The sequence below is a fragment of the Suncus etruscus genome, chromosome 9 (assembly GCF_024139225.1).
Source record: "Suncus etruscus isolate mSunEtr1 chromosome 9, mSunEtr1.pri.cur, whole genome shotgun sequence".
Lineage (NCBI taxonomy): Eukaryota > Metazoa > Chordata > Mammalia > Eulipotyphla > Soricidae > Suncus > Suncus etruscus.
The window spans coordinates 49254065-49281840 of NC_064856.1; the positions used below are offsets into that span (position 1 = coordinate 49254065).

Consider the following 27776-nt stretch of genomic DNA (forward strand, 5'->3'; position numbering starts at 1 on the left):
CTTCCCTGCAACAGTTCAGGTCCATTTAATTTTTGTCTTATTATAAAGATTTATGTGTTCAAAATATTTATGAGTAAAACATTTACCACAACATAATCATGTTATAAATTTTATTAAAGAACTTGTACATAAGGTAAACATTTAGTATAAGTACTTTTACAATTAGTTAGATGAAGAGGGTATTTGAATAATTTGTCTTTGATTGAAAAAAGAAAAACCCTATGAAGAAGCAACAATCAAAAACATAATTGCCAAGAAATTCCCAGTGTTGAAGAGTGTATGCACTCACATCCTAGACATTGAAGAGTATCAGCTAAAAGCAACCCAAAGAAAAATACCCTGAAGCACATCCCAGTCACAATGATAAAAATTCGAGAAAGATTACTGAAAACAAAATCAAAAAAAGAAATTATACACAAAGGAACATCCTAACAGTACATTTATTATAAGCAATCCTTAAGGCATTGTATTGAGATATAGTAAAAAAAAAAAACAACTCAATGAAATGAATGCCTCACCAAGAATACTTCACCCAATGAGACTCATTCATGTTTAAAGGAATGATACCCAACTTCATGGATAAACAACAGATCAGGAACTTTACAGACTCAAAATCAACTTTAAAAGAACTGAAGGGATGTATGTCAAGACAAGACAAACCCTAAAAGCATACCAAACCTAAAAAATGGCAGTACAAGATTTTATTACATTAATCCCTCTCAATGTCAGTGGACTAAACATGCCAATTAAGAAAAACAGAGTATAAAACTATCAGAAAATTGAATCCAACATTCTGCTGCCTGCAAGAAACACATTTGATTGAATAGTAAGAGCATATACAGACTCAAAGTCACAGAATGGAAGACAATCATTCAGCACATAACTCCCTGAAAAAGGATGTGGTTGCCATACTATATCAGATGAAATAGACTTCAAACTCAAAAAGGTTATGGGGCCAAAGCCATAGCTCATCAGGTAGATTAACTACCTTGAACTTGGCAGACCTGGTTTAATCCCTGGCATTTATATGGTCTCCTGAGACTGCAAGAGTAGATTCAGGAGTAACCCCTGGGTACCACTAGGTGTGTCCCAAAGACTTAAAAAGAAAATATAAAAATAAAGGTTGTAAGAGACAGAGAGGGTGAGAGGGTAATTTCTTAACATTAAAGGGATATGAACATCAGGAAGAAATTACACACCTAAACATATATGCATCCAATGAAGAGCCAGCAAAATACTTCAAACAACTGCTAATAGACTTGAAGAAAGACATTAATAGCAATAGAATAGTAATTGGAGACTTCAATGCTGCTTTGTCACCTCTTGATAAATCAACCAGGCTAAACCCAACAAGGATATACTGGCTTTGAAGGAAAAAAATGGAAAAAAGTGGTAAATATACATAGAGCTTGTCCTCCCCCAAAAGTTGAACACACATTCTTCTTCAGTGCACATGTTGCACCACAAAACATACGGGCATAAAATCAAGAAGAAAGAAATTGTATCAACTATCTTCTCACCGTGATGCACTGAAAACAGAGGTGAATTAAAAACAAATGGAGAAATAACCTTAACACCTAGAAATTAAGCAATCAAGAATAAGGAAACGAACTATCAGAATTTGTGGGACACAGCAAAAGAGGTATTAAGAAGAAAATGTATAGCTTTGCAAGCATTATCAGGAAGGAAGAAAGTACCAACATAAATAATGTCATAGCTTAAGAATTTTGAAAATGCCCAACAAAACGACATAAAAGCAGGCAGGAGAAAAGAAATAAACTTAGAGCAGAAATTATTGAACTGGAAACCAAAAGATCAATGAAAGCAAGAGTTGATTCTCTGAAAAAATAAACAAGATCAATAAACCATTAGCAAAGAGAGACCTTAATAAACCAATTCAGAAATGAAAGGAGAATGTCAGAACAGACACTACAGAATTCAAAGGATATTACTTTGAGAATCTTAATGCCACAAAATGAGATAACCTGGAAGAAATGGATGGATTCATGGACTCCTACAATCTCCCAAGGTTGAATCAAGATGATTTGGAATACCTGGATAAACATATTACTATTGAGAAAATTGAAATGGCAATCAAAAGTCTTCCCAAAAACAAAAACTCAGGCTAAATAGTCACTAGTGAATTCTTTTAGACTTTAAAGAGGACCTACTGACAATCTTTTTCAAGTTGTTCCAGAAAAGTGAAGGAAAATACCTCTAAACAGTTTTTAGGAAGCTAACATCACTCCAATATCAAAAACAGAGACACCACCAAGAGAGAGAGAGAGAGAGAGAGAGAGAGAGAGAGAGAGAGAGAGAGAGAGAATTATAGACCCATATCCTTTACGAACACAGATGCAAAGATCTTCAACAAAATACTAACAGATAGAATCCAACAATTTATCAAAAATATCTAATACCATGCCCATGTAGGATTTGTCCCAAGGGTACAAGGATGGTTTAACATACACAAGTCAATCAACATAATACACCACATTAATAAAATAAAAAATACAAATTGTATGATCATATCAAAAGATGCAGAAAAACATATTTAACAAGATTTAGCACCCATTCATGATAAAAACTCTCAACAAAAAGAATTGAAGAAACTTTCCCCAACACAGTAAAGACCATCTATCACAAACCCATAACATACATTATACTCAATAGGGAAAAACTAAAAGCTTTCCTTTAAGATCTGGCACACAACAAAGTTGCTCACTCTCACCCCTACTATTCAATATAGTTCTGGAAGTCCTTGTCATAGCAATACAACAAGAAAAAGATAATAAAGGCATTCATATAGTAAAGTAAGAAGTCAATCTTAAAGATGCTGCAATAAAATTCTAAAAACAATAGATTTATATAGTAAAGTGTCAGGCTACAAAATTGGTATACAAAAAGCCATGCTTTCCTATATACAAAAGATGAAAGGGAAGAAAAAATATTAAAAACAATCCAACTCACAACTGTGCTGCAGAAAATCAAGTACCTTGGAATCAACATAAATAAATAGGTCAAAGATCTATACCACAAAAACTATAAGACTTCAAGAAATAAAGGACACAGGAAATTGGGACATATGCCCTGCTCATGAATTGGGAGGATTACATAATAAAAATTCATGAACAATAAGCCTCCATGTTTAGCTAAAGTGATCCATGAGAAGACAGGAGGCATAACTTTTCCCAGTTCAAACTGCACTATCATTGGAATAAAGAAAGACTTTCAGATCAATGGAATAGACTTGAATATCCTGAGAAAAATCCTCAGGTAGATGATCAATTAATTTTTGATAAAGAACAAGAAAAATGTAGTAGAGCAAGGAAAGAAAGCTTCTTCAACAAATTGGGTGGGAAAACTGGTCATCTACACGCCAAAACAATAATAAACTAGGAATTCTTTTTAGCATCCTGCACAAAAGTAAAAACCAAAATGGTTTATAGACATTGATATTAAATCTGAAGTTATGAGGTACATAGAAAAAAAAAAAAAGCAGAACTCTCCCTGGTATTAAAGCTAAAGGTATCTACAAGGATAAAATAATGACCAAAAATCTGAAAGTAAAGGTTAAGTAAATGGGGCTACATTTAACTAAAAGTTCTACACCTCAAAGGAAATGGTGACCAGATTATAAAGACTGCCCCCTATTGGGAGAAATTATTCACCCAATAACCATCTGATAAGGGATTAATATCTAAGATATATAAGGCACTGGTAAAACTTAAGAAAACAACATCTTTTTTCTTTTTTTTTGGTTTTTGGGTCACACCCAGTGGCGATCAGAGGTTACTCCTGACTCTGCATTCAGAAATCGCTCCTAAAAGCTCGGGGGACCATATGAGATGCCGGGATTCAAACCACCATCTGTCCTGGGTAGGCTGCGTGCAAGGCAAACGCCCTATGCTACCTCTCCAGCCCCAGAAAACAACATCTACCATATTTTCCGGTGTATAAGACGACTTTTTAACTTATGAAAAACTTAAAAATTGGGGGTCATCTTATACGCTAGTAATATGGCATGTTGAAACTTACTCCAGCTTCAGTGACAAGTGATCCGTCCTCCTCTTACCACAGTTCCCATCCAGCTGCCAGACATCATAATCACTCAGTCCTCTGCTTGTCCTGATTCATCTTTCAAGGCACACAGAGGAGCTGAGTTACCAAGCGCTGCATCCCATCCAGCAGCTGGGTGACATTATTGGTATGCGGCTTTCTGGTGCTCAGCCCTCTGTTCAGCTTTTATGGGAACAGAGCAGGTGTCTCCTTCTAACTGTCCTATGAATCACTGCACCCCAGCCAGCTGTTCTTGGAGGAGCCCCCTCTCCCTGCTCTCAATGTAGATCACATTTAAAAACTCACAGTCACTACAAATGACAAATGTAAAATGAATACTGGCACTCCAAAGTCTAGCTTTATTAAATATATACTATTAACCTTTAAAGGTTCTACTCTTTTTCTCTTACATTTTTTAATTTCCATTTGGTGTGCATTAAAAGAGAGGTAGTCTTATATGGTAAATATAGCCCAAACCCTATATTTTAACAGAAAAAGTAGGGGGTCATCTTATACACCCAGTCATCTTATATGCCAAAAAATACAGTAACCACCAAAAAAAAGAGAAAAAATTAACAGAAACTTCCTCTAAGAAGAAATAAGATGACCAACAGCACATGAAAAATGTTCCACATCATTAATCATGAGATGCAAATCAAAACAATAATGTGATATCAAACACCAAAGGAAAACAAAACAACAATAATACAAAAACAAGCACTGACGTGGATGTGGAGAGAAGGGGACTCTCATTCACAGCTAGTGGGAATGTAGCATGGTCCAGCCTTTTGGGGGAAACAATATAGATATTCTTCAAAAAAACAGAATTGAGCTCCTGTATAACCCAGAAACAGAAACAGTGCTCCTGAGAACCCAAAAACAAACAGAAAAGGCATCTGCACTCATCTATGTTAATTGTAGCACTATTCACAATAGCCAGAATCCAGAAACAATCCAAGTGTTCAAGAACATATGAGTGGATAAAGAAACTGTTGTGGGCCCGGAGAGATAGCACAGCAGTGTTTGCCTTGCAAGCAGCCGATCCAGGACCAAAGGTGTTGGTTCAAATCCCGGTGTCCCATATGGTCCCCCGTGCCTGCCAGGAGCTATTTCTGAGCAGACAGCCAGGAGTAACCCCTGAGCACCGCCGGGTGTGGCCCAAAAACCAAAAAAAGAAAAAGAAACTGTTGTACATCTACATAATGGAATACAATTAATTGCAGCAGTTAGGAAAATGAAGTCATGAATTTAATTAGATGTGGATGAATATGAAGAGTAATATACTGAGCAAAGAGTCAGAGGGAGGATAGACAGAATAATAACACTCACTTGTGGGATTTAAAAAAAAAACAGACACCAAGGTAATAATACTCAAAAATAACAGAGAAGAGAACCAGGAAGACTGGACTATAGTAGGAAGCTAACCACAGAGAAGGAGTATAGTTACAGCAAAGAAACCATTACGATAAGTGGAAATGATCATTCGTTTCTTGTAGTGTTTTGTAGCTTTCTCTGTACAGGTATTTCACCTCTTTAATCAGAAACAGTTCAACTCATTCTCAGGTACTTGATTTTGAGACACAAATGATAACTAATTCAATTTGTAGCTGAAATGGTATCTGCAGTGAACCTTCCTATATATTCGTTTTATACATAGATATGGTATAGCTTTAATATAAAAAAAAATCCCTGTGCTCTGACTATAATAAATTTAGTGATCTTTGTCAATATCAGTGTTTTGAGTTTTTAATTCTGAAATAAAAATGAAATCGACACTTCAATGATTTGAATTGAAAAATTTATAAACTGTTATTCATGACCTACACACATTAGATAGGAATTCTCCCCCCTTCTCTCTTTCTCTCTCTCTAAATATATATATATAAATATATATATATATATATATATATATATATATTCCCATAGATAAGCTTTTGGGCCACACCCTGGTGTGTTCAGAGGCTGTTCCTAGTGGTGCGTGTGGACCTTACAGTGCCTAAGACCAAACCAAGGGTGCCTACATGCAAAACATTCACTTCACTCCTTGAGCCATCACTTGGGCCTCTTCTCCAAATTATTAAACAGAAAATAAAGCATATTTGGGAAAAGATCCTGAACCTAGCTTGTTCAGATTTAAAAATCATTCTTTCACTTACAGCAGTATTATTTTGGGAAAGCTGAACACCATGCTTCAGTTTCTTTGACTGTAAAATCGTGGTAACAGTGGCATCTCCTGCTGATTTGTTATGAGGGTTAAATAAGTTATTATAAAGTGCTTGGAAATTGCTCTGTTGTGATCATTTAAAAGCCACATGACAGCTACCCATCATAATGATGCACAGTCTGTTGCCATGTGTGTATCAAATACTTGGTCAAAGTTTATTTTTTTGACTTTGTATTATCTTAGACTGCAATAATTAAGGTGTTTTTATTTTGTTTTGGGCCATACCTTGGCAGTCCTCAGGGACTATTCTTCTGAGTTTAAGGACTGTTCCCAGTGATGTGGGGGTACTATGCTATGGCAAGGATCAAACCTGGACCTCTCACATGTAAATTATATGCACTGGCTTTTGGAGATATTTCTCTGGCCTGAGCTGAATTTTAAGAATGAGTCGTTTTTAGCTTGACACAAAGTTGTCTATGGAGAATAAGAGTGGAAGGTCAGGGCATTCAGACATGCTGAAAGACATTTGAAGTATAGCCAGTGTAGCAGGAGAGCCCCTGAAGAGGTTGACTGATGGTAGGATAGAGAATGAGGCCCTTTTCTTCCAGCTCGGAGCACGCTTCTGCCACCCTGTCTAGCCCCCGGTTCTGAGGTGAAACGGCGGGTAAACAGCTCGCAGACAATCAGGCTCGTGGAAATATCTGCTTTATTCGGATGGACAAAACTGAAGTCCAAAGACTCAGATTCAGTTCCAGCCAGCCCAAAGCTCCCGGCCTTCCACAGACTCCTGTTTTTATACTCCAGAATCAGGTCCCACCCAATGGTGGGATCAGATACCAACCAATGGTGAAAGCAGAATCAGGTCCTACCCTAGGGTGGGGGCAGAATGCCAGGTCACACCCTAGGGTAGGGCACAATCACCTAATCAGTTTAGGGTGAGCAACATAGTAATCCCCCAAAATATTTACATACACAACAAGCCAGTTCCTATAAATTTTTTTTTGGGGGGGGTCACACCTGGCAGCGCTCAGGAGTTAGTCCTGGCTCTATATTCAGAAATCGCTCCTGGCAGGCTCAGGGGACCATATGGGATGCCGGAATTCGAACCACCGATCTTCTGCATGCAAGGCAAATGCCTTACCTCCATGCTATCTCTCTGGCCCCGTAGTCCCTGTAACTTTAAGCTGTTGATGAAATATTAAGTATGAGATAGGAACAAAGTGAGGTGATGCAGAAGAGATATTTAAGAGTTCATAACCTAAAAATAATCCCTTAAATAATACTGAAATATAAGTGGTTAGAACCAATTCTTTTTATTTGAATAATTTTATTTTATATAATACCAAGTAATTCTTTATGTGTGTGTGTGTGTGTGTGTGTGTGTGTGTGTGTGTGTGTGTGTGTATCAAAGATGTGGGGGTAGAGTATGGGAACATTGATAGAGGGAAGCTGACACTGGTGGTAGGATTGCTGTTGAAATACATACCTAAAACTCAACTGTCAATAATTTTATAAATAGAAAATGAATAATTTCTAGGAAATATTTAATTCTACATAGAAACATAAACATTTAAATATTTTATTGCATTATTTCATAACAAAAATAAAAATAATACTTAAAAGTGAAATATTGACAGAAGAAACTAATTATAATTTTTATAATATCTACTGCTATACATTAAAAATATATAGAAAGGGGACAGAGAGATAATACAGCATGTAGGAGATTTGCTTTGCATGAAACCTACTCGAGTTCTATCCCCAGCATTCCATATGTTCCCCTAATTCTGCCAGGAATAATCCCAGAATGCAGAATCAGGAGTAAGCCCTGCGCACAGAGATGTGGCCTAAAAAAAGTCTATAGAAAAATGTTTAATATATTGTTTTAATAAGATAGAAAAAAGAGATAGGAAAACGCTTGGGATAAAGGACAGATGCATGTCACGTAACTGAAAATGCCTTATAAATTTGAACAGAAAAATTTAAACAAAAAAGGAAATAACAAATGGAAAAACAACTGTGCAACTGTAAAGGCTGCAAAGGGAGACTATATATTACTGATAACATCAAATTATAAAATGTATATATAAGAATCATGAAAACTGCTATCAGATTAGCAAGCTAAAGAAGAATTGGTAATGAGAAAGAAGTGGTGTACAGTGGAAAAACATACACACATGCAGGAGATCCAAATTCCAAAGCATTGAAAGCATTACAAACATACCTAATTTTATTATGTTTCACTGATATTTGTACCAAACTCTAGACTTGTGACAGACAACTCTACATCAAACAAATCTATAGACCCCATTTTCCAATAGCATGTGCTCATTTACTATCTCCATGTATGAATATTGTCTTCTAGACACAATGGTTTTTGCATTTATTAGATAAAAGTACAAGGTAAATATAATCTTTATAAATACTGGAAAACTAAAATAATCAAGTATCTGAATTTATTAATTATTGAGAATTTACTACAGTGTTCAATCCTGAAAAATCTTTTAAAAAGCCTTAAAAAATTCATAGGTGGGGCTGGAGTGGTGGCACAGGCCGTAAGGCATCTGCCCTGTGTGCGCTAGCCTAGGAAGAACCCTGGTTCGATCCCCTGGCATCCCATATGGCCCCCCAAGCCAGGAGCAATTTCTGAGCACATAGTCAGGAGTAACCCTGAGCGTCAATGGGTGTGGCTGAAAAACCAAAAAAAAAAAATAAATTCATAGTTTTTTTTTTCATACTATCAACCTTTGAAATTTTCCCTTTCTCCTTTTGTTTTGTTTTTTTTAACCTATTTTGGTGAATGACAAATAAATGAAAATCACCCATAAGTTTAGGTCTACAGCATGACTGTTTGACATATGTTGTAAACTAATTAACTCAATTAGGTTAAGCTAATTTCACATACATACAATTTTGATAAAATAAATGTATTAAGACACCTTGAGACACAGTTAAAAAGTTGCTGATAGTTTCAGTCATACAATGTTCCAAACACCTAGTGGCCAGAGTGATATAGCAGGTAGGATATTTTTGCTTTGCATGCAGCTGATCTGGGTTCAATCGCTGCATCCCATATGGTCACTTGAGTACTGCCAGAAGTGATCCCTGAGCACAAAGCCAAAAGAAAGCCCTGCGCACTACTGGATATGACCCCAAAACAAACAAATAAAAAAAGAAAACATCTTTCTCCTTTTCATAAGAACTTAGAATCCAATCACTTACCAACTTCCTTATACATTAGACAGCAGAGAAATACATTGGTAGTACTTATTTATCTTAAAAATTGGCAGTTCTTACAGTCCTTCATTCATTTTCCCCTATACATGCTCTCTACCTTTAAAAACCATATATCTGATCTCTTTTATTTATGAGTTTAATTTTTTATATTTTTTCATATTTCACAAGTGAGATCACCCATTATTTGCCATTCTCTCTGATGGAACACAGTGCCTTCAAAGTCCAATCACATGTGGTGACTGGTAGAACTTCCTTGTATTTTTTTTTTTTTTTTTTTTTTTTTGGTTTTTGGGCCACACCCGGTGACGCTCAGGGGTTACTCCTGGTTATGCGCTCAGAAGTCGCTCCTGGCTTGGGGGACCATATGGGACGCCGGGGGATCGAACCGCTGTCCGTCCTAGGCTAGCGCAGGCAAGGCAGGCACCTTACCTCCAGCGCCACCGCCCGGCCCCGTATTTTTAAGACTGAATCATATTCTATTTTAAAAATATTTTCTAGGGCCGGAAAGATAGCATGGAGGTAGGGCATTTGCCTTGCATGCAGAAGGACGGTGGTTCGAATCCCAACATCCCATATAGTCCCCCGAGCCTACAAGGAGCAATCTCTGAGTGTAGAGCCAGAGGAACCCCTGAGCGCTGCTGGGTATGACCAACCCCCAAATTTGATCTAAATATTTATATTTTATACTCTTATGACATTTTTTTAACAATTCATCTATCAAAAAGCACTTAGATTATTCCTATGTCTTCTTTGGGGGCTGGAATCTTAGGGTCACAATTCAGGAATGCTCATTGGTCACTGGAGGTGACCATATATGATGCCAGGATGAAAAAAGAGGTCGATGTGTTGACTGCATGTAAGGCAAGCAGCTTAACCCCTGAGCTCTCTCTCTCTCCAGCCCTATTCCCATTTCTTGACTTATAAGCAATGATACAATGACCATGAAGGTGCAGACATCCTTTCAGGTTAGTACTTCCATTTCCTTTGGATACACTCTAAGAATGGTAATACTTAATACTATTAATTCCATATTGCTTTCCATAGTGATTTAATACCAATTTTCTTGGTAAAATTCCAATTTCCTCAAGAGTATACGAGGTCTCCAAGATTTGCATCTAACTCAATACTGATTATTTCTTTGCTTTGTCTTTTTTGGAGGAATGGTGGGAGGTAGGACCACATCTATCATACTAAGGGGTTGATTACTCCTGACCCTGAGTTTAGGGATTGCTCCTTATTTTGTGTTTAGGGATTACTCTTTATTCTGTGCTTAGGGATAACTCCTGGAGGTACTTGGGACACCATGCAGTGCCAGAAACTGAACCAGGCTCTGTCAGATGATGTAGAAAAGCACCTTAATCCTATCTCTTTTGTTCCTCATTAAAAAATGTTAAAGCAAATTTAAAAAAAAAACTACAAAGATAGTCACAGATGCAATGTCACAAAATAAACAACTCCCAAATGAGTATTATTAGCACATATTGCAACAGGGGAAAACAAGGGCTGGTAAGGAGAGTGAGACTTTAAGAAAATGGGATGATTTTTGTATCCTAGGCATTGTTTCCTTTGAGGTGCAGAAGCTTCTCAGCTTAACATTCCCATCTGTTTATCTCTGCTTCCACTTGTTTGGAGAGCACTGTTTCTTCCTTGAAGATGCCTTTAGTCTCAATGTCATGAGTGTTTTACAAAAGCCAACCAAAGAATGGGAGAAACTATTCACCCAGTACCCATCAGATAAGGGGCTAATATCGAAAATATACAAGGTACTGACAGAACTTAATCAGGAAAAAAAACATAACCCCATCAAAAAATGGGAAGAAGAAATAAACAGACACTTCCTCAAAGAGAAATCTAAATAGCCAAAAGACACACAAAAAAAATGCTCCACATCACTAATCACAGGGAGATGCAAATCAAAACAACTATGAGAACTAAAGAGATCAATCTGATAAGTTTAAACTAAAAGAAATAACCATTCATTGTTTATAAATACTTGAACACTGAAAATACAAAAGCAGATTTTAACTAGAAAAGAAATTTTTTATTAAAATTGTCCAAAATTAGGGATTAACAAGTACAAGGTCAGTAAGTGAGAGAAGTGTTTCTCTAGCAATCCCAAGATCCATTTATAATATAAGTGCTGAAGAGTTTAACAGAGTTTTACTTCCCATTTAGGGCCAGCCACAGGCCAAAGTCAAAAAACTCTCTCCAAACACATGTCACATGATACTCCACATCTAGATAACTGTTGTCCAGCTTCCCATTCCAACAAACCTCAGTCAGAAAGCACTGGCAGAGACAGGGATGTAGCTCAATAGTAGAGCATATCTTGCAGGTACAAGGTCCTATATTGAGTTCCTAGCACCACATGCTGCTTCTTAGAAGAACAATCAGAAATAGCTAAAGTGGCCTCTGAATACCACCAGGTATGGTCCCCACATTAATAATATATGTTTATAAAGCTTAAAGGGTAAGTTTAATGTGATAAAAAGAACTTTTATTCTAAGAACTAAAGATCTTTCAAATGAAAACCGCTAATACCAGTGTTATTGAAGGTATCAATCTGGGATAACTCACTCAGCTTTACCACACAATTACCTTCTCAAAAGTATTATTCAACAACAAAACAGATGTTAAAACTGGAGAGCCCAGGGGCCAGAGTGGTGGCACAAGCCATAAGGCATCTGCTTGCCTTGCGCGCCTGCTAGCCTAGGACAGACTGTGATTCGATCCCCAAACCCCAGCATCCCATATGGTTCCCCAAGCCAGGAGTGATTTCTGAGCACAAAGCCAGAAGTAATCCCTGAGCATCACTGGGTGTGGCTGAAAAACAAAAAATAACAACAACAAAAAAAAAACCCTGGATAGCCCTACAATATCTTTTTTTTTTTTCTTTTGGTCTTTGGGCCATAGCTGGTAGTACTCAGCTTACTCCTGAGTACTTAATCTGCACTCAGAAATCAGGGAACCATATAGGAAACAAGAATCAAACCTGGGTTGGCCATGTGCAAGGGTGAAGCACACTACCACTGCACTACTGCTCTGGCCCCAGCCCTGCATTTTCTTTACCAGTATAAATAATCAGTAGGCACTAGTCTTTACTTTTATATTCCCAACATAATCATTTTCCTCCTAGCTTTAATCTTCTAAAAATAGACTGGAGTATACATATAGAGTATAAAAAAAATCATTTTTCCTTAACATTCCTTCTTTTACATTCTCAAATCCATCTATTTAAAGACAGAATTCAATACCTTTGCTTAGTAAGTACTGTATAATTGTGAATAAATGATAAACCCTAAAATTCATGAGGTGGTATGAAATAAGTTTCATAAATACTTACTCCTTTTCACAATTATCCAAACTTTAAGGATTCATAAATGTGACATTATCCCTATCCTATATAAACAAGTTTCTCAGTCACAGAAGTGTTTAAATTAAAAAGCAAACAAAAAAAACACTACAAGAATATAGAATATAGAAATATATTCTATATATTAATATAGAATTATAGAATATATATTCTATATTATATAGAATTATAGAATATAGAATTAATATAAAAAAATATAGAAAAAAGAATATAGATTGACTTTTTTCACCTTTGACATTTGGGCCACACCCAGTTATGCACAGGGCTTATTCTGGGATTTGAACTCTGTTATCACTCCTAGCTCAGGGTGATCTACCTATATCGTCTGGCTGTATAGAGCTCAGGCCCCTCTTTTACCAATTCCTAACACAAACAGTAGGAAAAACTTTATAAGCAAAAAAGAAAAAGCTAATAAAATCTAGCATAAAACAGATAATCATTATCACGTTTCCTCTTGAGACAGTAATTATCTCAATCATAACCTTAACATAATCCATTTTTCTATCAATAAAGACAATTGTTACTATTTCTTCCAGTACTATTTAACAAACATGGTTTTCTATAATTCTAAATATTCTAAACATTTACATACTAAATAAAGTTTTGCTGGTGCACATACCTACTAATGGAAATACCATCTGGTAAGGAATGTATCACTTTATCTGAACTTGGCTAAGGTCAGATGGTAATACCAACATAAGTTCCCCAAGCAGGTTTTCCCATTATCACATAATTAATCAACCATAAATTATACCAGACAAATGGCCTCTCACTGATTTCATTTGCATTCCCAATTGCTAATTATATTGAACATCATTCAATTATCATTGTTTATATTGTTTGCTGGACTTTCAATTTTCCTCTTCTGTGAGACATCTCAAAATTCCACCCTTTTTTTTTTTAAAGCAGGCCCACCGTGAATGTACAGCAGAGCCAACTGATGCAGATCTAAAGGTTCAGGGCTTGGTCTTAAGTTGTGGTGCTCAGGTCTTGAGGTCATGAGGTGCCAGAAATCAACCTCAGTGCCTAAATCTGCTAGTCACTTGACTTACCACTTGCACTATCTCATTCCAATGGGATGGATGTCTGTCAGTATTCTGATACTGACTCAGTTATTTCACAGCAATTATTTCTCCAACCTGTGATTATCTTTTTTTTTTAAAACACACCTCCGTATAATACAAACCAAACAATGGGCCTGGGCTGAGGTGTGGAGTCAGTTTATTGTGCCTTATCTTTCTATATAGCTAGTGTAAAGAACATGGCCTGTGAGGAATGGAATGATAGTACAGCTGGTATGGCATTTGCCTTGTATGCAAATAAAAAAGTTCAATCTATGGCATCCCATAGAGCCAGGGATAGCACCTGATCACCACTAGGTGTAGCCAAAAGAACACACAAATAAAAAGTTAGGACCTGCGGTGAGCACCAAACTGAGGTCCTTTACCTTATCTTTATATTATCTTACATTACCTTTTATCACTGAGACATTAATTTCAATGTTATCAAATTATCACTTTCCCTGGTAGCTTGTTTCTCTCTCTCTCTCTCTCTCTCTCTCTCTCTCTCTCTCTCTCTCTCTCTCTCTCTCTCTCTCTCTCTCTCTCTCTCTCTCTCTCTCTCTCTCATTCTCTCACTCTTTCTCTCACTCTCACTCTCACTCTCATTTGGAAAGCTCTTCTTGGGGCCCAATAGATGGTAAAGGGGCCAATGAGTATGCCATGGATGTGACTGATCTACTTCAATCACAAGCAGGGCACAAGATTCATCTCAAGCTCTAGAAGTGATCCCTGAGCATAGAGCCAAGAGTAAGGCCTGAGTATAGCTGAGTGTGGTCCAAAAACAATAAACAACTAAAAAGTTCTCTACACCATTTACTTAAAGATATACTAATTTAATATTCAAAGTTAATTATTTGTGTATTGTGTGAGGTAATGATTGATTTTTCTTGTTTTTTTATAACGGTTAATAATCTATAACTAAAAATAGCTTTGCACAACTGATATTTTTGTCACTTGTAATCTACCAAATTTACATTAATTTTTGGGCATGTTCCTGAACTCCATTATTATTTAACACTGGTTATTAAACTATCCTGACATCAACACCTTAATGTTTTATATGACTTCATTACAACTTAATATTTAACTATTTTCAATATCTTCACTAGTTTTTTGTTTTTGGTTCACACCCAGCGATGCTCAGGGGTTACTCCTGGCTATCTGCTCAGAAATAACTCCTGGCAGGCACGGGGGACCATATGGGACACCGAAATTTTAACCAACCACATTAGATCCTGGATAGGCAGCTTGCAAGGCAAACACCGATGTGCTATCTCTCTGGGCCCACCAATGCTCTTAATAACCAAGTAAACTATACTATGTAGAAAAATTCAAACCTCAAATGATTTAAAAAACTTAAACTCAGTATGAAGTCACAAAGTTATATTTTCTTCCTTTTATGAATCACATGACAAATCTTTAAATACATTTCAATAAAGTTTTAAAAAGCCTAAGTGGTAGAAAAATTATAGTACTATTCTTGGAAGATAATAGCGTTTCTTGGAAAACAGAGATAATAAATTCAGTAGGACATTTGTCTTGCATACAGTTGACCCCAGTTAGATCCCCAGCACCAAATATGGTCCAAGCATGGTCAGGAGTGATCTGTGAGCATAGAACCAGGAGAAAACCCTAAGCAAACACCAAGTATGGTCCAAAAACAAAACAAACGAACAAAAAACAGTGCATCTTAAGACTGGGAGATGACTCAAAGAACTGAAGCACATGCTTTCCATTTGGGAGTCCCTAGTTTAATCCCCAACACCACAGAACCTGTGAGCCCCTGTGGGTGTGGTCTCTCTCCTTCAAAAAAGAATCAATGAAATATAGATTTTTACAGATTCTGACATTGTTTTTCCATTGTTATTCAATCCTCAATAATTTTTAGTTTTCATTATTTCATTCTCTACACATTATTGAAATATCTAAATTTTCTTTTCTACTTTCCAAACATAGACTAGAAGTGGGAGAAAATAGTAATAATCTTGCCATAAATTTCTCCTTTTATTGTTAGAGATTAGATAACATAGTTTATATAGCAATCTTTGGTCTTTGTTGAAATTTTTGTACCTTGTTATATACACATTCCATATTTATTGAAAAGTATGTAGTCTCTAGGGGCTGGAGCAGTTGCGCATTTGCCTTATACACAGCTGACCCAGGATGGACCTCGGTTCAATCCCCAGCATCCCATATCATCCCCCAAGCCGGGAGCGATTTCTGAACACATAGCCTGGAGTAATCCCTAAGTGTCACCAGGTGTGGCCAAAAAAAAAAGTATGTAGTCTCTAAATTAAGGAACTATGTGGCTCTATGTAAGTGCAGTAGATCAAATTATACATTATATTTTTTAATAGTTACTCTTTAAATTTTTAATATGTATCTGACTGGAAGTCTACATTTTAATCAATATCTCTAGCCTTCTAATCTATATTTAGAAACTTAAAACTCATCTTGATCACTTTCCTTCCCTGTTTACATTTTCAACTTGCCTAGTATTTTAGACACACGATGGTGTTAGTCCCAAATATTAGTCAAACTTACCTTTGTTTCATAGTCAATATTGGTTTGTTCATACTGACTTCTTGTTCATCCTGACCTCTTATATCCTACTTTCTCTGACCAGGTGTCTTTCACTAACCTATCTGATCTCTTCTTTCAGATTAGCTAACACTTACTTATAAATATGTCTTATTCATTCTCAGATTTTCCTCTTATCTAATTCCCAGAATTTTCTCTTTATGTCTATAACTACTTATTATTTGCTGAGCTTTTTTGCAAAGTTCACAGACTACATTTTTCACAAAAAATAGTTTTGTTTTTTTTTTCCAAATGTGCCATTTCATGTCTTAAGTCTTTTCTTGGAAACCAATTTTTTAATGTCTCTAGTCACTTAAATATATTCATTTCAGGGTTTTTTTTTTTTCAAACTATTTTTTACTATTCCCAAGTCTCAGAAAAGTAGTCCTCCTGCTAATAAATATTATCACTTTAAATTATAAGTTCATCTTCAATGGGTTTATTCTTTCTCTTAGAATTCCTCATAGTATTAAGTATGAGAATATCCCTTGGCATTCTTTCCTTTCCTTCAAATGGCTGAGTTATTACCAGGTGTAGCTAATTTTTTTGTATTAAAACCACTGAGGGGAAGAGAGGAGGCTTGCCTTGTACATGGCCGACCACGATTTGATCCTCTGTACCCCTTATGATTCCCTGAGCTCTGCCAGGAGTGATCCCTGAGAATAGAGTCAGAAGTAAGCCCTGAGCACTGCCAGATGTGCCCCACTCCCCCAAATAAATAAGTAAATAAATAAAATTACCAGTGGGTGGGGCTGGAGAGAGAGTACAACAGTAAGGCCATCCTACTTCCATCCACTGACTACTCAAGACCAAGTGTCTCTCTTTCACTAAAGCATTCCTGACCTATCTAAGCTCAGGTCCCTTCTTCAAAAGTAGTAAACACTTTCTGAGCTTATACGTAACGTAATATTATAGGTCAAGAATTATTGTATGGGCCGGGCGGTGGCGCTAAAGGTAAAGGTGCCTGCCTTGCCTGCGCTAGCCTTGGACGGACCACGGTTCGATCCCCCGGTGTCCCATATGGTCCCTCAAGCCAGGAGCAACTTCTGAGCACATAGCCAGGAGTAACCCCTGAGCGTTACTGGGTGTGGCCCAAAAACCAAAAAAAAAAAAAGAATTACTGTAACTCATTTGGTCTTAACAAAATCTAATGATTTTGCTACCCTTATCATCCTTACTTTTGAAGTTAAAATCAAAAAGGTTAAACAATGTAGCCAATGATATACAGCTATTAATGAACAAGCTAAAAGTCAATCCAGGTAATCTGTCCCCAGATCCTGTTCTACTAACCTACACCATGTATGCCATATCTCCTTCCACAATTATAGCTTATAATTATTATTGCATCTATTATATCACATTTAATTGCATGCTTACGTCTCAATCTTTCCAACTACACTTTGAGACTAAATCATACTTCTCTATTTTAGTCTGACTGCATAGCTCACAAAAGTTCCTCAATTTGTTAATAAAGGAAGGAAATAACCTCAAAGTCACTGCAATCCAGTCCCTCTTTCTCCCTCCCCTTAAAATAGGAGCCTAATTAGTCTCCCTTCCTCCAGTTTCTATTCACCTTTTCCCTCCACACCCCAACCAATATGTTCTCTTACAATCATTGTGGCAATGTCATTCATTACTTAAATCTTTAAGTCAGGACCTGGAAAGATAGTACATTAGCTAAGACGTGTGCCATGCACATGGATAATCAGGATTCTATTTCCCCACATACACATATAACCCATATAGTCCCCTGAGCACCACCAGGAGTGATCTCTGAGATTAAGTTCTGAGCACTGCCAGCATGGCCCACAAAATATTTAAGATAGACACTCCATACTGTGTATTGTCTCAAATTCTTCTAGCATGACATACAATATCCTTAATAATCTCTTTCCCTTCCAATTTCATATCCCATCTATATTTAACTTCTTGACTGTCCCTAAGTATACCAAGAGGCTTCGTGTCTTTATCCATACTGGTTCTTCAGCCTAGAACAGTCACCTCCTCCTTCCTAATCCGGAGAACTGCACTTTTTTCTTAATACACAGTTCAAATGTCTCCCTCACATTTCCTCCAGACTATCCTATTCCTAGACTTTCCTACCATTACTCATAAAACTTACAACTATTTTGTATTGTTCCTTGAAAAGGTGTTTCCCAAATCAAACTATCTTAAAGAACATTAACAAGTTCTAGTTCATCCTTTTTCCCCTATTATATGTGTGCCCAAACAAGCTCACTGATATAGTGGATTGAAATTTGACAAAAACTATATATCCTAAACTCAAGAAAACTTAGATATAATCGAACACAAGGTAATCAACTAGTCTATAGGGGCCGGAGAGATAGCATGGAGGTAAGGTGTTTGCCTTTCATGCAGGAGGTCATCGGTTCAAATCCCGGCGCCCCACATGGTCCCCCGTGCCTGCCAGGAGCAATTTCTGAGCCTGTAGCCAGGAATAACCCTTGAGCACTGCCGAGTGTGACCCAAAAACCACAAAAACAAACAAACAATCAACTAGCCTATAATGAACTATAAAAGTAATAAAGTAAACAAAAACACTTTCTAAATTCCTGCTACTTAGCCTAAACTCTACAGAGTTGAGCTAGTTCTTCAACTGTAATTAATGTTTAGTTGGCAGCATACAAGATGAGTTTAAGCTGCTTGGTGGGAATGTCCAGCCTTTCTGGAAAATATGGATATTCAAAAAAAATGAACCCTAGAAATTGAGTTCCCATGTGATCCAGAAATTTCACAACTTGGAATATACTCCAAAGGTCCAAAGATATTTGCATTCTTTTGTTCCTTGCAGCACTTTCCACATGGCTAAAAACTGAAAACTACCCAAATGTCCAAGAACAGATAACTAGATAAAGAAACTATGGTATATTTTTACAGTTGTATAAAACACAATGGAATATTACTCAACCATAAGAAAAGATAAAAACCAAGCAATTTGTTGCTGCATGTACATATCTAACTATGTTGATCTATGTAGCTAATATTGAATGTATCTTGCTGAGTGAAGTTAGTCATAGGAAGGAAGACAAAATTTTCTCTCATATGTGGGATATAAAGAAACATAATAGTTAAATAACGAATGCCTGAACACAATAGAACAAAGAACATGAGATGAAAACAGGGCAGGCAGAGGAATGGGGAATAAGACAGGGAGGGGGCAACAACTATGTTTGAGGAAAGTATCCAAATGGAAGGAGGAAGTAGCATGGGTGGTGGTGGTAATGTGATATATATGAAACCCTATCAGTAACAGTATTATAAACCATATGCAGAATCTTTTATTTTTTTTTAAGCCTCTCTTAGAGGCAGACTGATGAGTGGTAGGCAAACTGTGTGTGGAGGAGTGAGGGAAGGCAGGGGCATTGGTAGAGGGAAGTGGGCACTGGTGGAGGGATTGGTGTTAAAACATCAAATGCCTAAAACCTGATCATGAATAATTTTGTAATTTCATGGAGACTGAATAAAAAAGTAAAATTAAAAATAAAATAAAAAACAAGATGAGGTTCAAAACCAAAGAGAATACAAGATGAGGTCATCGCATCCTGAAATTAAACAGAGAGAGAGAGAGACAGACAGACAGACAGACAGACAGACAGACAGACAGACAGACAGACAGACCTGGGATGTAGCTCAGTGCTATGAAGTATTACTCTTATAATCACCAACATACCCCAATTTCCCCCTACAAAAATGCCAAAACAATAATGTAAACACAAGGCAAAAATGTTCCCTGTATTCATATAACACAGCAGTTTCTGTATAACACTCACAAATTCTGGAGTATGTGTCATTCAAGATGAAAGGTTGAGTCATTTTATATATTTTGAAACAAATCCTTACAAGAGGGGAATTCTTATCCTTTCCCACTACAATCACAGTTTCATTATTCATTAGTCCTAATTGCAATTTAGGCTACAGACATAAGCAAACATTGAGTAGTAAACCAGAATACTTGTTTATCATATAAAGAGGAACTATTTTAAATCTATGTGTCAACCCTAACTGAATAGGGAAGTTAGAACAGAGGTTTCAAGTTTTTTCCCTTATTTTCTTTTCAAGGATCAAACCTAGGATCTCACACATGTGGAGTATGAATTATAATACTCAAACATAACCCCAGTTCTATTATTCAACTTTTGAAATATATTTTAAACAATTTTTTATTTTAAAATATATTTTAAACAATATTTTTTATTGCCAACTTACAATTTTATTATCTTTGGCTCATTTTTCTCTTCTTTATGAAAAAAGTATTCTAAAAGGATCTTAGTTTTCAAGTTCAATGATCTTTCTTCAAACTGTAAGACTAAATAACTTCAAAAATTCATCAGTTTGCCATGCCTGCCAGGAGATATTTCTGAGCAGATAGCCAGGAGTAACCCCTGAGCACCGCCGGGTGTGGCCCAAAAACAAAAAAAAAAAAAAAAAACAAAAACAAAAAAAACATCAGTTTGGGGCCAGAGAGATAGCATGGAGGGTAAGGCATTCGCCTTGCATGCAGAAGGACGGTGGTTCGAATCCCGGCATCCCATATGGTCCCCTGAGCCTGCCAGGAAAGATTTCTGAGCGTAGAGCCAGGAGGAACCCCTGAGCACTGGCAGGTGTGACTCAAAAAACAAAAACAAACAAACAAACAAACAAAAATTCATCAGTTAATGTGAGGTTTAAATGCTCTATATTCAGTTGTAAATAAAACTATTTACATCTATATGGTAAAAATATTTTTAAAATCAATGAGCCAGTATTGTGTCTATATATAGAATATAAGCTTCAAGGAGATGTCTTTGAATATTTTGTTGTCTCTCAAGGACCTAGAATAGTGCCAGACACAGAATAGACTCTCATTACCTACTTATTAAATTCTGTCAAAGATGTACACATTTATACTAATATTAAATACACAAACAGACATAAACTTCATATTCTCAAAGAACATAAAACTGAAGTCTGAGTTCATCTTGAAAAGATGATGGACTTAAAATTTACACAAAATGACTTCTTGAATAAGAAGAATCAATAATGTATCCAAAAGTAAATTGACAATGTGTATAAAAATAAAATAGTTTACGCACAAGTTATTAAGGTTCTGAATCTTTTATAGCTTACCAAGAAGATAGCAAAGAATAAAAATGCAACTAATGTAACCAAAATTTTTATTTTTATTTTTATTTTTTTTTTTTTTGGTTTTTGGGCCACACCCATTTGACGCTCAGGGGTTACTCCTGGCTATGTGCTCAGAAATCACCCCTGGCATGGGGGGACCATATGGGACGCTGGGGTCCTTCCTTGGCTAGCGCTTGCAAGGCAGACACCTTACCTCCAGCGCCACCTACCCGGCCCCGTAACCAAAATTTTAAACAAACACAAGTTCCTGTGATCTTTTTCCTAGATGACTGAATTCCAGAACATGAAAAAAAAAGTTTAATTTTTTTTATCTGCAAGAAATTTACTTAAACTCCAATGCATTTACTATAAAATTTCATTCTGGTATTATTTTAAAAAAAGTCTTTTATCAATTGCACTATGTTAAAAGAATTAGTAAGCAAGGTACTTCTGAACAGTGCTAAAATTGCTAATCTAGTGCTCGCTTCGGCAGCACATATACTAAAATTGCTAATCTAATGCTTTCATTCAAAAGAACATAAATAAGTGTATGTAAAACTGTTTCTCTAGTATTTCATACTATAAAGTCATCATGAACAGATGACTGTGAATGAGGATACTTTTAGCCTTTCTTAATGGGTTACCCTTTCAGTCTACTTCTCTGTTAATAACTCATAAACCTTAGCTGGTCTCTCTGTTCTGTTTGTTTTGGGACAAACGAGCTCCAAAACTGGACTTACACCTGGCTCTGTGCTCTGAACCCTTCTCCTGGCAGGGCTCAGGGTGCCATATGACCTAACCACTGTATTATCTCTCTGATGCTTGTTCTCTCTGGTCCTCAGTTCTCTCGTCTCTAGAAAGAGTGAACTAGATTAAGACAATGATTAACTTTTTTTGTTCTTTTAATTTTATTTTTGATCTCTGGGCCACACCCAGTGGGGCTCAAGGATAATTCCTGGCTCTGCATTCAAGTATCACTCATGGTAATACTTGGGGGGACCATCTAGGGTGCCACAGATTGAACATGGGTCAGCCATATATAGCCACATTCAATCTCTCAGGACCCTCCTTTTCTTTTTCTTTTCTTTTCTTTTTTTTTTTTTTTGGCAACTCTGAGAATCTGCTGAAATCTACAAGTCACTTCTCATTAAAATAGGCACTTATATAATGATATATATAGACATACATATGGCACTTACATAATTTTATAAGCAATTTATAATAGCCCCAAACTGTAAATAACTTTAATGTCTGCTAATATATGGTTAATTAGTCTATATGACATTCAATTAAATTTATAGCAACTACAAGTAGTGAAGAAACCTATTAAAAATACAGAAAGATTTCTAGCTTGTAATTGTTATATAAACACAATTACAGAACAGTATATAGAATAACCTGTGTAATAACATCAAAGATAAAATACTGACATTTTTTTTTTTTTTTTTTTTGGTTTTTGGGTCACACCTGGCAGTGCTCAGGGGTTATTCCTGGCTCCAGGCTCAGAAATTGCTCCTGGCAGGCACAGGGGACCATATGGGGCGCCGGGATCAAACCTCCTGCATGAAAGGCAAACGCCTTACCTCCATGCTATCTCTCCGGCCCCAATACTGACATTTTTGTGTATATGTATAAAGAATGCTTGGTGGGATTGGTTAGTAAGAAAAGAACTAGGGGGAACTTCGCATAATTTCTTATTGTTTGCAGCATGTGAATGCCCACTACCATTTTAAATAAAAAGCACAATATATAATTTCAAGAAAGTTCAGACAAACTGAAGCTAGAAAACAATTCCCAAACTCTGTTTACCATTAATAATCTATAAATCTTTGTTTTAAGCATGATTCAACAAATAAAGTTTAGGAAAAGGTAATTTTCATATGGTCCTCATTTAATAAATGATAATGTAATTGGTGACACGAGAGATCCTAATTTGGAATCTCATTTCTTTTTCCTTAATTACAAATAACTTTTTTAAAATACAAGGGCCAACCTCAGTGGAGTTTAGTTGTGCTGGAGCTGCTCAGAGGCCACTTGGGTCATATCTGGGTACAAGTGAATGGATCAGTGCTGAGTGACCAAACTCAGAGTCTTGCATGTGCTAGTAAAGTGCTCTATCACAGGGGTTCTCTCCCGGACCCAATCACACATTTTATAACAAAGTTCTTCAAAGAGAAAGCTCACACAAATTAAGCCATACTACTTCACAGATGCCCATGCTTTGGAAAGGAAAACAGAAAACTCAACCATACACTCAGTAGTCCTAGTAAGGTATCCAGGTATAACCACCCCCCACCCCACCCCACCCCAAAAAAATAGAATCACTGAATTGAAAGCAAATCATGAGATTATCACTGAGCATCCACAAAATAGATGTTTGTTTAGGGAACAGACCTTGTTCCCTAACTCAGGAGAAATCAGACAAAATGATCATTTTTATATAAAGTAAGCTACTTAACTTCTCTGGAACTCCACTGTTCCCTAACTCAGGAGAAATCAGACAAAATTATCATTTTTATATAAAGCAAGCTACTTAACTTCTCTGGAACTCCACTGCATTAGTAAATTAAAAACGAAAGTACCGGACAGGCAGATAAGTAGAGTTTAAAGCTCTTGCTTAGCAGGCAGCTCACCGTGTTTAGATCCTTGGCACTGCATATGGTCCCCTGAGCAACAGCCAGGATCCCTGAGATGGCTAGAGGTAAGCCCAGAACACTGTCTAATGTGGTCCCTCCAAATTAAAACGCAAATCAGTACCAGGTAGAGGGTGGGAGGGATGGAGGGGGGGTTTTGATCCCAGGTACCCTGCGCCTGCCGCCTAGCGAGTTGGCAGAGTATCGCAGGGAGGTACCGGCAACCCCGTCCCAAAAATAACAGTACCTATCATGTTATGAAGCTTATAAAGAATGAGGAACACGGTGAGCAAGACGCACAGATTAAAAAAAAAAAAAAAAAGTTCCTGGGGCCGGGAAGGTGGCGCTAGAAGTAAGGTGTCTGCCTTGCAAGCGCTAGCGTAGGACGGACCATGGTTCGATCCCCCGGCGTCCCATATGGTCCCCCCAAGCCAGGGGCGATTTCTGAGCTCATAGCCAGGAGTAACCCCTGAGCGTCAAATGGGTGTGGCCCAAAAACCAAAAAAACAAAAACAAACAAAAAAAAAGTTCCTTAGTGCAGTGCCAGTGTCTGCTGAGTCGAAACACAGCATTCAGGAGTGCATATGTCCAGGGCCCTGCAACAGGCACAAGCCATGGTCTTCCCTAGTGACAAGAACTCATAGCAGAATTGAAGACACTTTGATGCACACAGACAGCCCTCCCTGATTAGGTTTCTTGGAAATCTCCACTTTTCTTCCATGATCTGTCGATGTTATATTGACTGGGAGGCTGGGGGAGAAGGGGGTGAAAAGTGTCTCAAGTTATAACCCCAGTATTGTTTTGTGTTTTTTCTAACAATGCACGTTTTATGTCCAATTCATGATCAAAGTGGCAAGGCTGCAGACAGGGAGCGAGGCAAAGAAGTGGAAGGCAAGGGTTCTAAAAGAGACTTTTAATTGCCAGGAAAAGAAAGCAGCCGAGAGAGCGTCTTCTAATGGCCAACCAATTAATCATCCTTCCAAAACTTGGAAACCTCATCCAGAGGTGGCTTTTGTTTTTGGTTTTTCTCTTGTTGCTGTCGGACACTATAGAAGTTTCACTATTAGCATGACGATCCATGTAAACAGCTGTCACACACCGCTTCCTCTCTAGGCACCAGGCTGTGAGCTCATCAGGTATTTCCCACGATTTCGGGAGAAAATCTCACGTGAGAACCTCCTCACCCACCCACTCACTCACTCACTCCCCTATCCAGGCTGAACTTCTTTCTTCACACCCTCCTTTCAACCTGTCCCGTCTAAAAACCCCAGCAGCACCGACACCCCTCTCTCCAGGATCCCATCCACTCAAGCCCAGGCGTGAGCACGGGCGGGTGGCTCGCCAAGCAAAGTGGCCCCTACATCTTTCTCCCCAATACTATAAGCCAAGCACTTCTCTGATCCTCCCAAGTCCCCCTGCAGAAAAACAAAAACAAGTTGAGTCCCCCCTCCTTCCGCATACGAGTCCGGCCCAGCGGGGTTTCGGGGTTGCCAGGAGGACGCCTCCAAACTTCGGACAGACTTACGTAAGGCATGGGATGCCCGGCCCGGGACCGCCCCCTCCGAATCAGACATGCCCGTACTTCACTCCCAAGTTGGGGGGGAGAGAAAGAGAGAGAGGAGGGAGAAAAGAAAGAGAAGAGAGGAAAGAAGGGAGGAGAGAAGAGGGGGAGAGGAAAGGAGAGACAAGAGAGGAAAAGAGGAGAGGATAGAGAAGAGAGTGAAAGAGAAGACAGGAGAGAGAGGAGAGAAAAGAGAAGAGAAAGAAGAGAGGAAAGAGGAAAGAGAAGAGGAAGAGGAAGAAGAAAAAGGAAAGAAGAGAGGGAGAGAAGAGTGAAAGAAGAGGGGAAGAAGAAGAAGAAGAAGAAGAAGAAGAAGGAAGAAGAAGAAGAAGAAGAAGAAGAAGAAGAAGAAGAAGAAGAAGAAGAAGAAGAAGGGGAGGAGGAGGAGGAGGAGGAGTAGGAGAAGAAGAAGAAGAAGAAGAAGAAGAAGAAGAAGAAGAAGAAGAAGAAGAAGAAGAAGAAGAAGAAGAAGAAGTAGGGGAAGGGGAAGAAGAGGAAGAAGAAGAAGAAGAAGAAGAAGAAGAAGAAGAAGAAGAAGAAGAAGAAGAAGAGGAGGAGGAGGAGGAAGAAGAGGAGGAGGAAGAAGAAGAAGAAGAAGAGGAGGAGGAGGAGGAGGAGGAGAAGAGGAGGAGGAGGAGGAGGAGGAGAAGAGGAGGAGGAGAAGAGGAGGAGGAGAAGAGGAGGAGGAGGAGGAGGAGGAGAGAGAGAGACAGAGACAGAGACAGAGACAGAGACAGAGAGAGAGACAGCTGGCACACACGCACAACTCCGCACGCCCGCTCCCTCGCAGAGCAGGCCTGGCCGCGCGGGCCCCGAGAGGAGGAGGGGTCGGGACGCCGCACCTGGCTCGGCGGGCGCGACGCGCGGCTGCGGCTGCGGCTGCGGCTGCGGCTCCGGCTCCGGCTCGGGGGGCCCCTTGTGGGCCGCGGCCGCGCCCCCGTCCCGGCTGGGGCGGCAGCAGCGCTCGGGCGGTCGGCGGCGGGCGCGCTCGCCCCGCGGCAGCTCGGCGTCGGCCGGCCCGTCGTGGCGGGCCCGACGGCCTCGGGCTCGGCAGCGCGGGCACCCGGCGGCGCGCTGGGCGCAGCCCCGGCACAGCGAGTGGCCGCACGGCAGGGGCAGGGCCAGGGCCAGGGCCGCCAGGCACCCGGCGCAGCCCGGCTCCTCCGGCCGAGGCGCCGGCGGCGGCGGAGGCAGCAGCAGGAGCGCGGAGCCCGGCGCCGGGCCCGAAGCCCCACTCGTCGCCGCCGCCGCCGCCGCCATGTCGTCGCAACGGCCCCGCCGGCCCCGCCGGCTCAGACCGGCCGCGGCCGCCGCGGAAGAGGCCCGAGGACTCGGACCCGCCGCCGCCATCTTGTTTCCCGTGTGAGGGGAGAGTCCGTGGCGAGGAAGAGTCGAGGCGGGGCGGGTCGTTGGCGTATTCATGAGGGGGCGGGGCCTCGCGGCGCCCAGGAAGCTCTTTCTCCGGAGCTGATTGGCCGGAGAGGAGGAGCGCTCATGAATATGTAGCAGCGTCTTTCTAGCGCTGGTCCTGGGGGCCACCGCGGGGCTGCACTTAGTTTGTTTGCCGGGTTGATTCGGATTCTAGTGGAGAGCGGAAGACTGATTGATTTTGGAAATGATGGGCGATCAGTTTATGAAGTAGTGAACGCCTATGGCTCCCGCAATCCATTGATAACAGGTTGAAAGGATGGGGTGATGGCTGGGGAGTGGGAAGGGAGGTGGGCATGCCAGTGACCCTGCCTGTTTGCTTAGCTTGATCAGGCTCGCTGTGACCAGCCAACTCCTGCCAAAAATAACAGTTTCTTCGCCATTATCATCTCATCTCCATATCCTCCCACTCCACATCCCTTTCTGAAACTCTCTTGGCTGACCAAATAATATGTTCCTGGTGTTTTTTTGTTTATTTCTGTTTATTTCAATCCTTGAGCTCTTCAACCCCTCCCTAAACTAGACCCCTTGTTGAGAGGGCTTACTTGTGTTTCTC

General features: G+C 39.0%; 1 protein-coding gene across 1 annotated transcript in view; it reads right to left on the reverse strand.

Annotated features, from left to right (window-relative positions):
- Positions 1-27142, reverse strand: part of RNF169 (ring finger protein 169) — an 83257-nt gene extending 56115 nt beyond the window's left edge. Inside the window, exon 1 of the mRNA XM_049780276.1 lies at positions 26635-27142. Coding sequence (XP_049636233.1) covers positions 26635-27142 — 508 coding nt within the window. The remainder of the gene's footprint in view (positions 1-26634) is intronic.
- Positions 27143-27776: the final 634 nt, after the last annotated feature.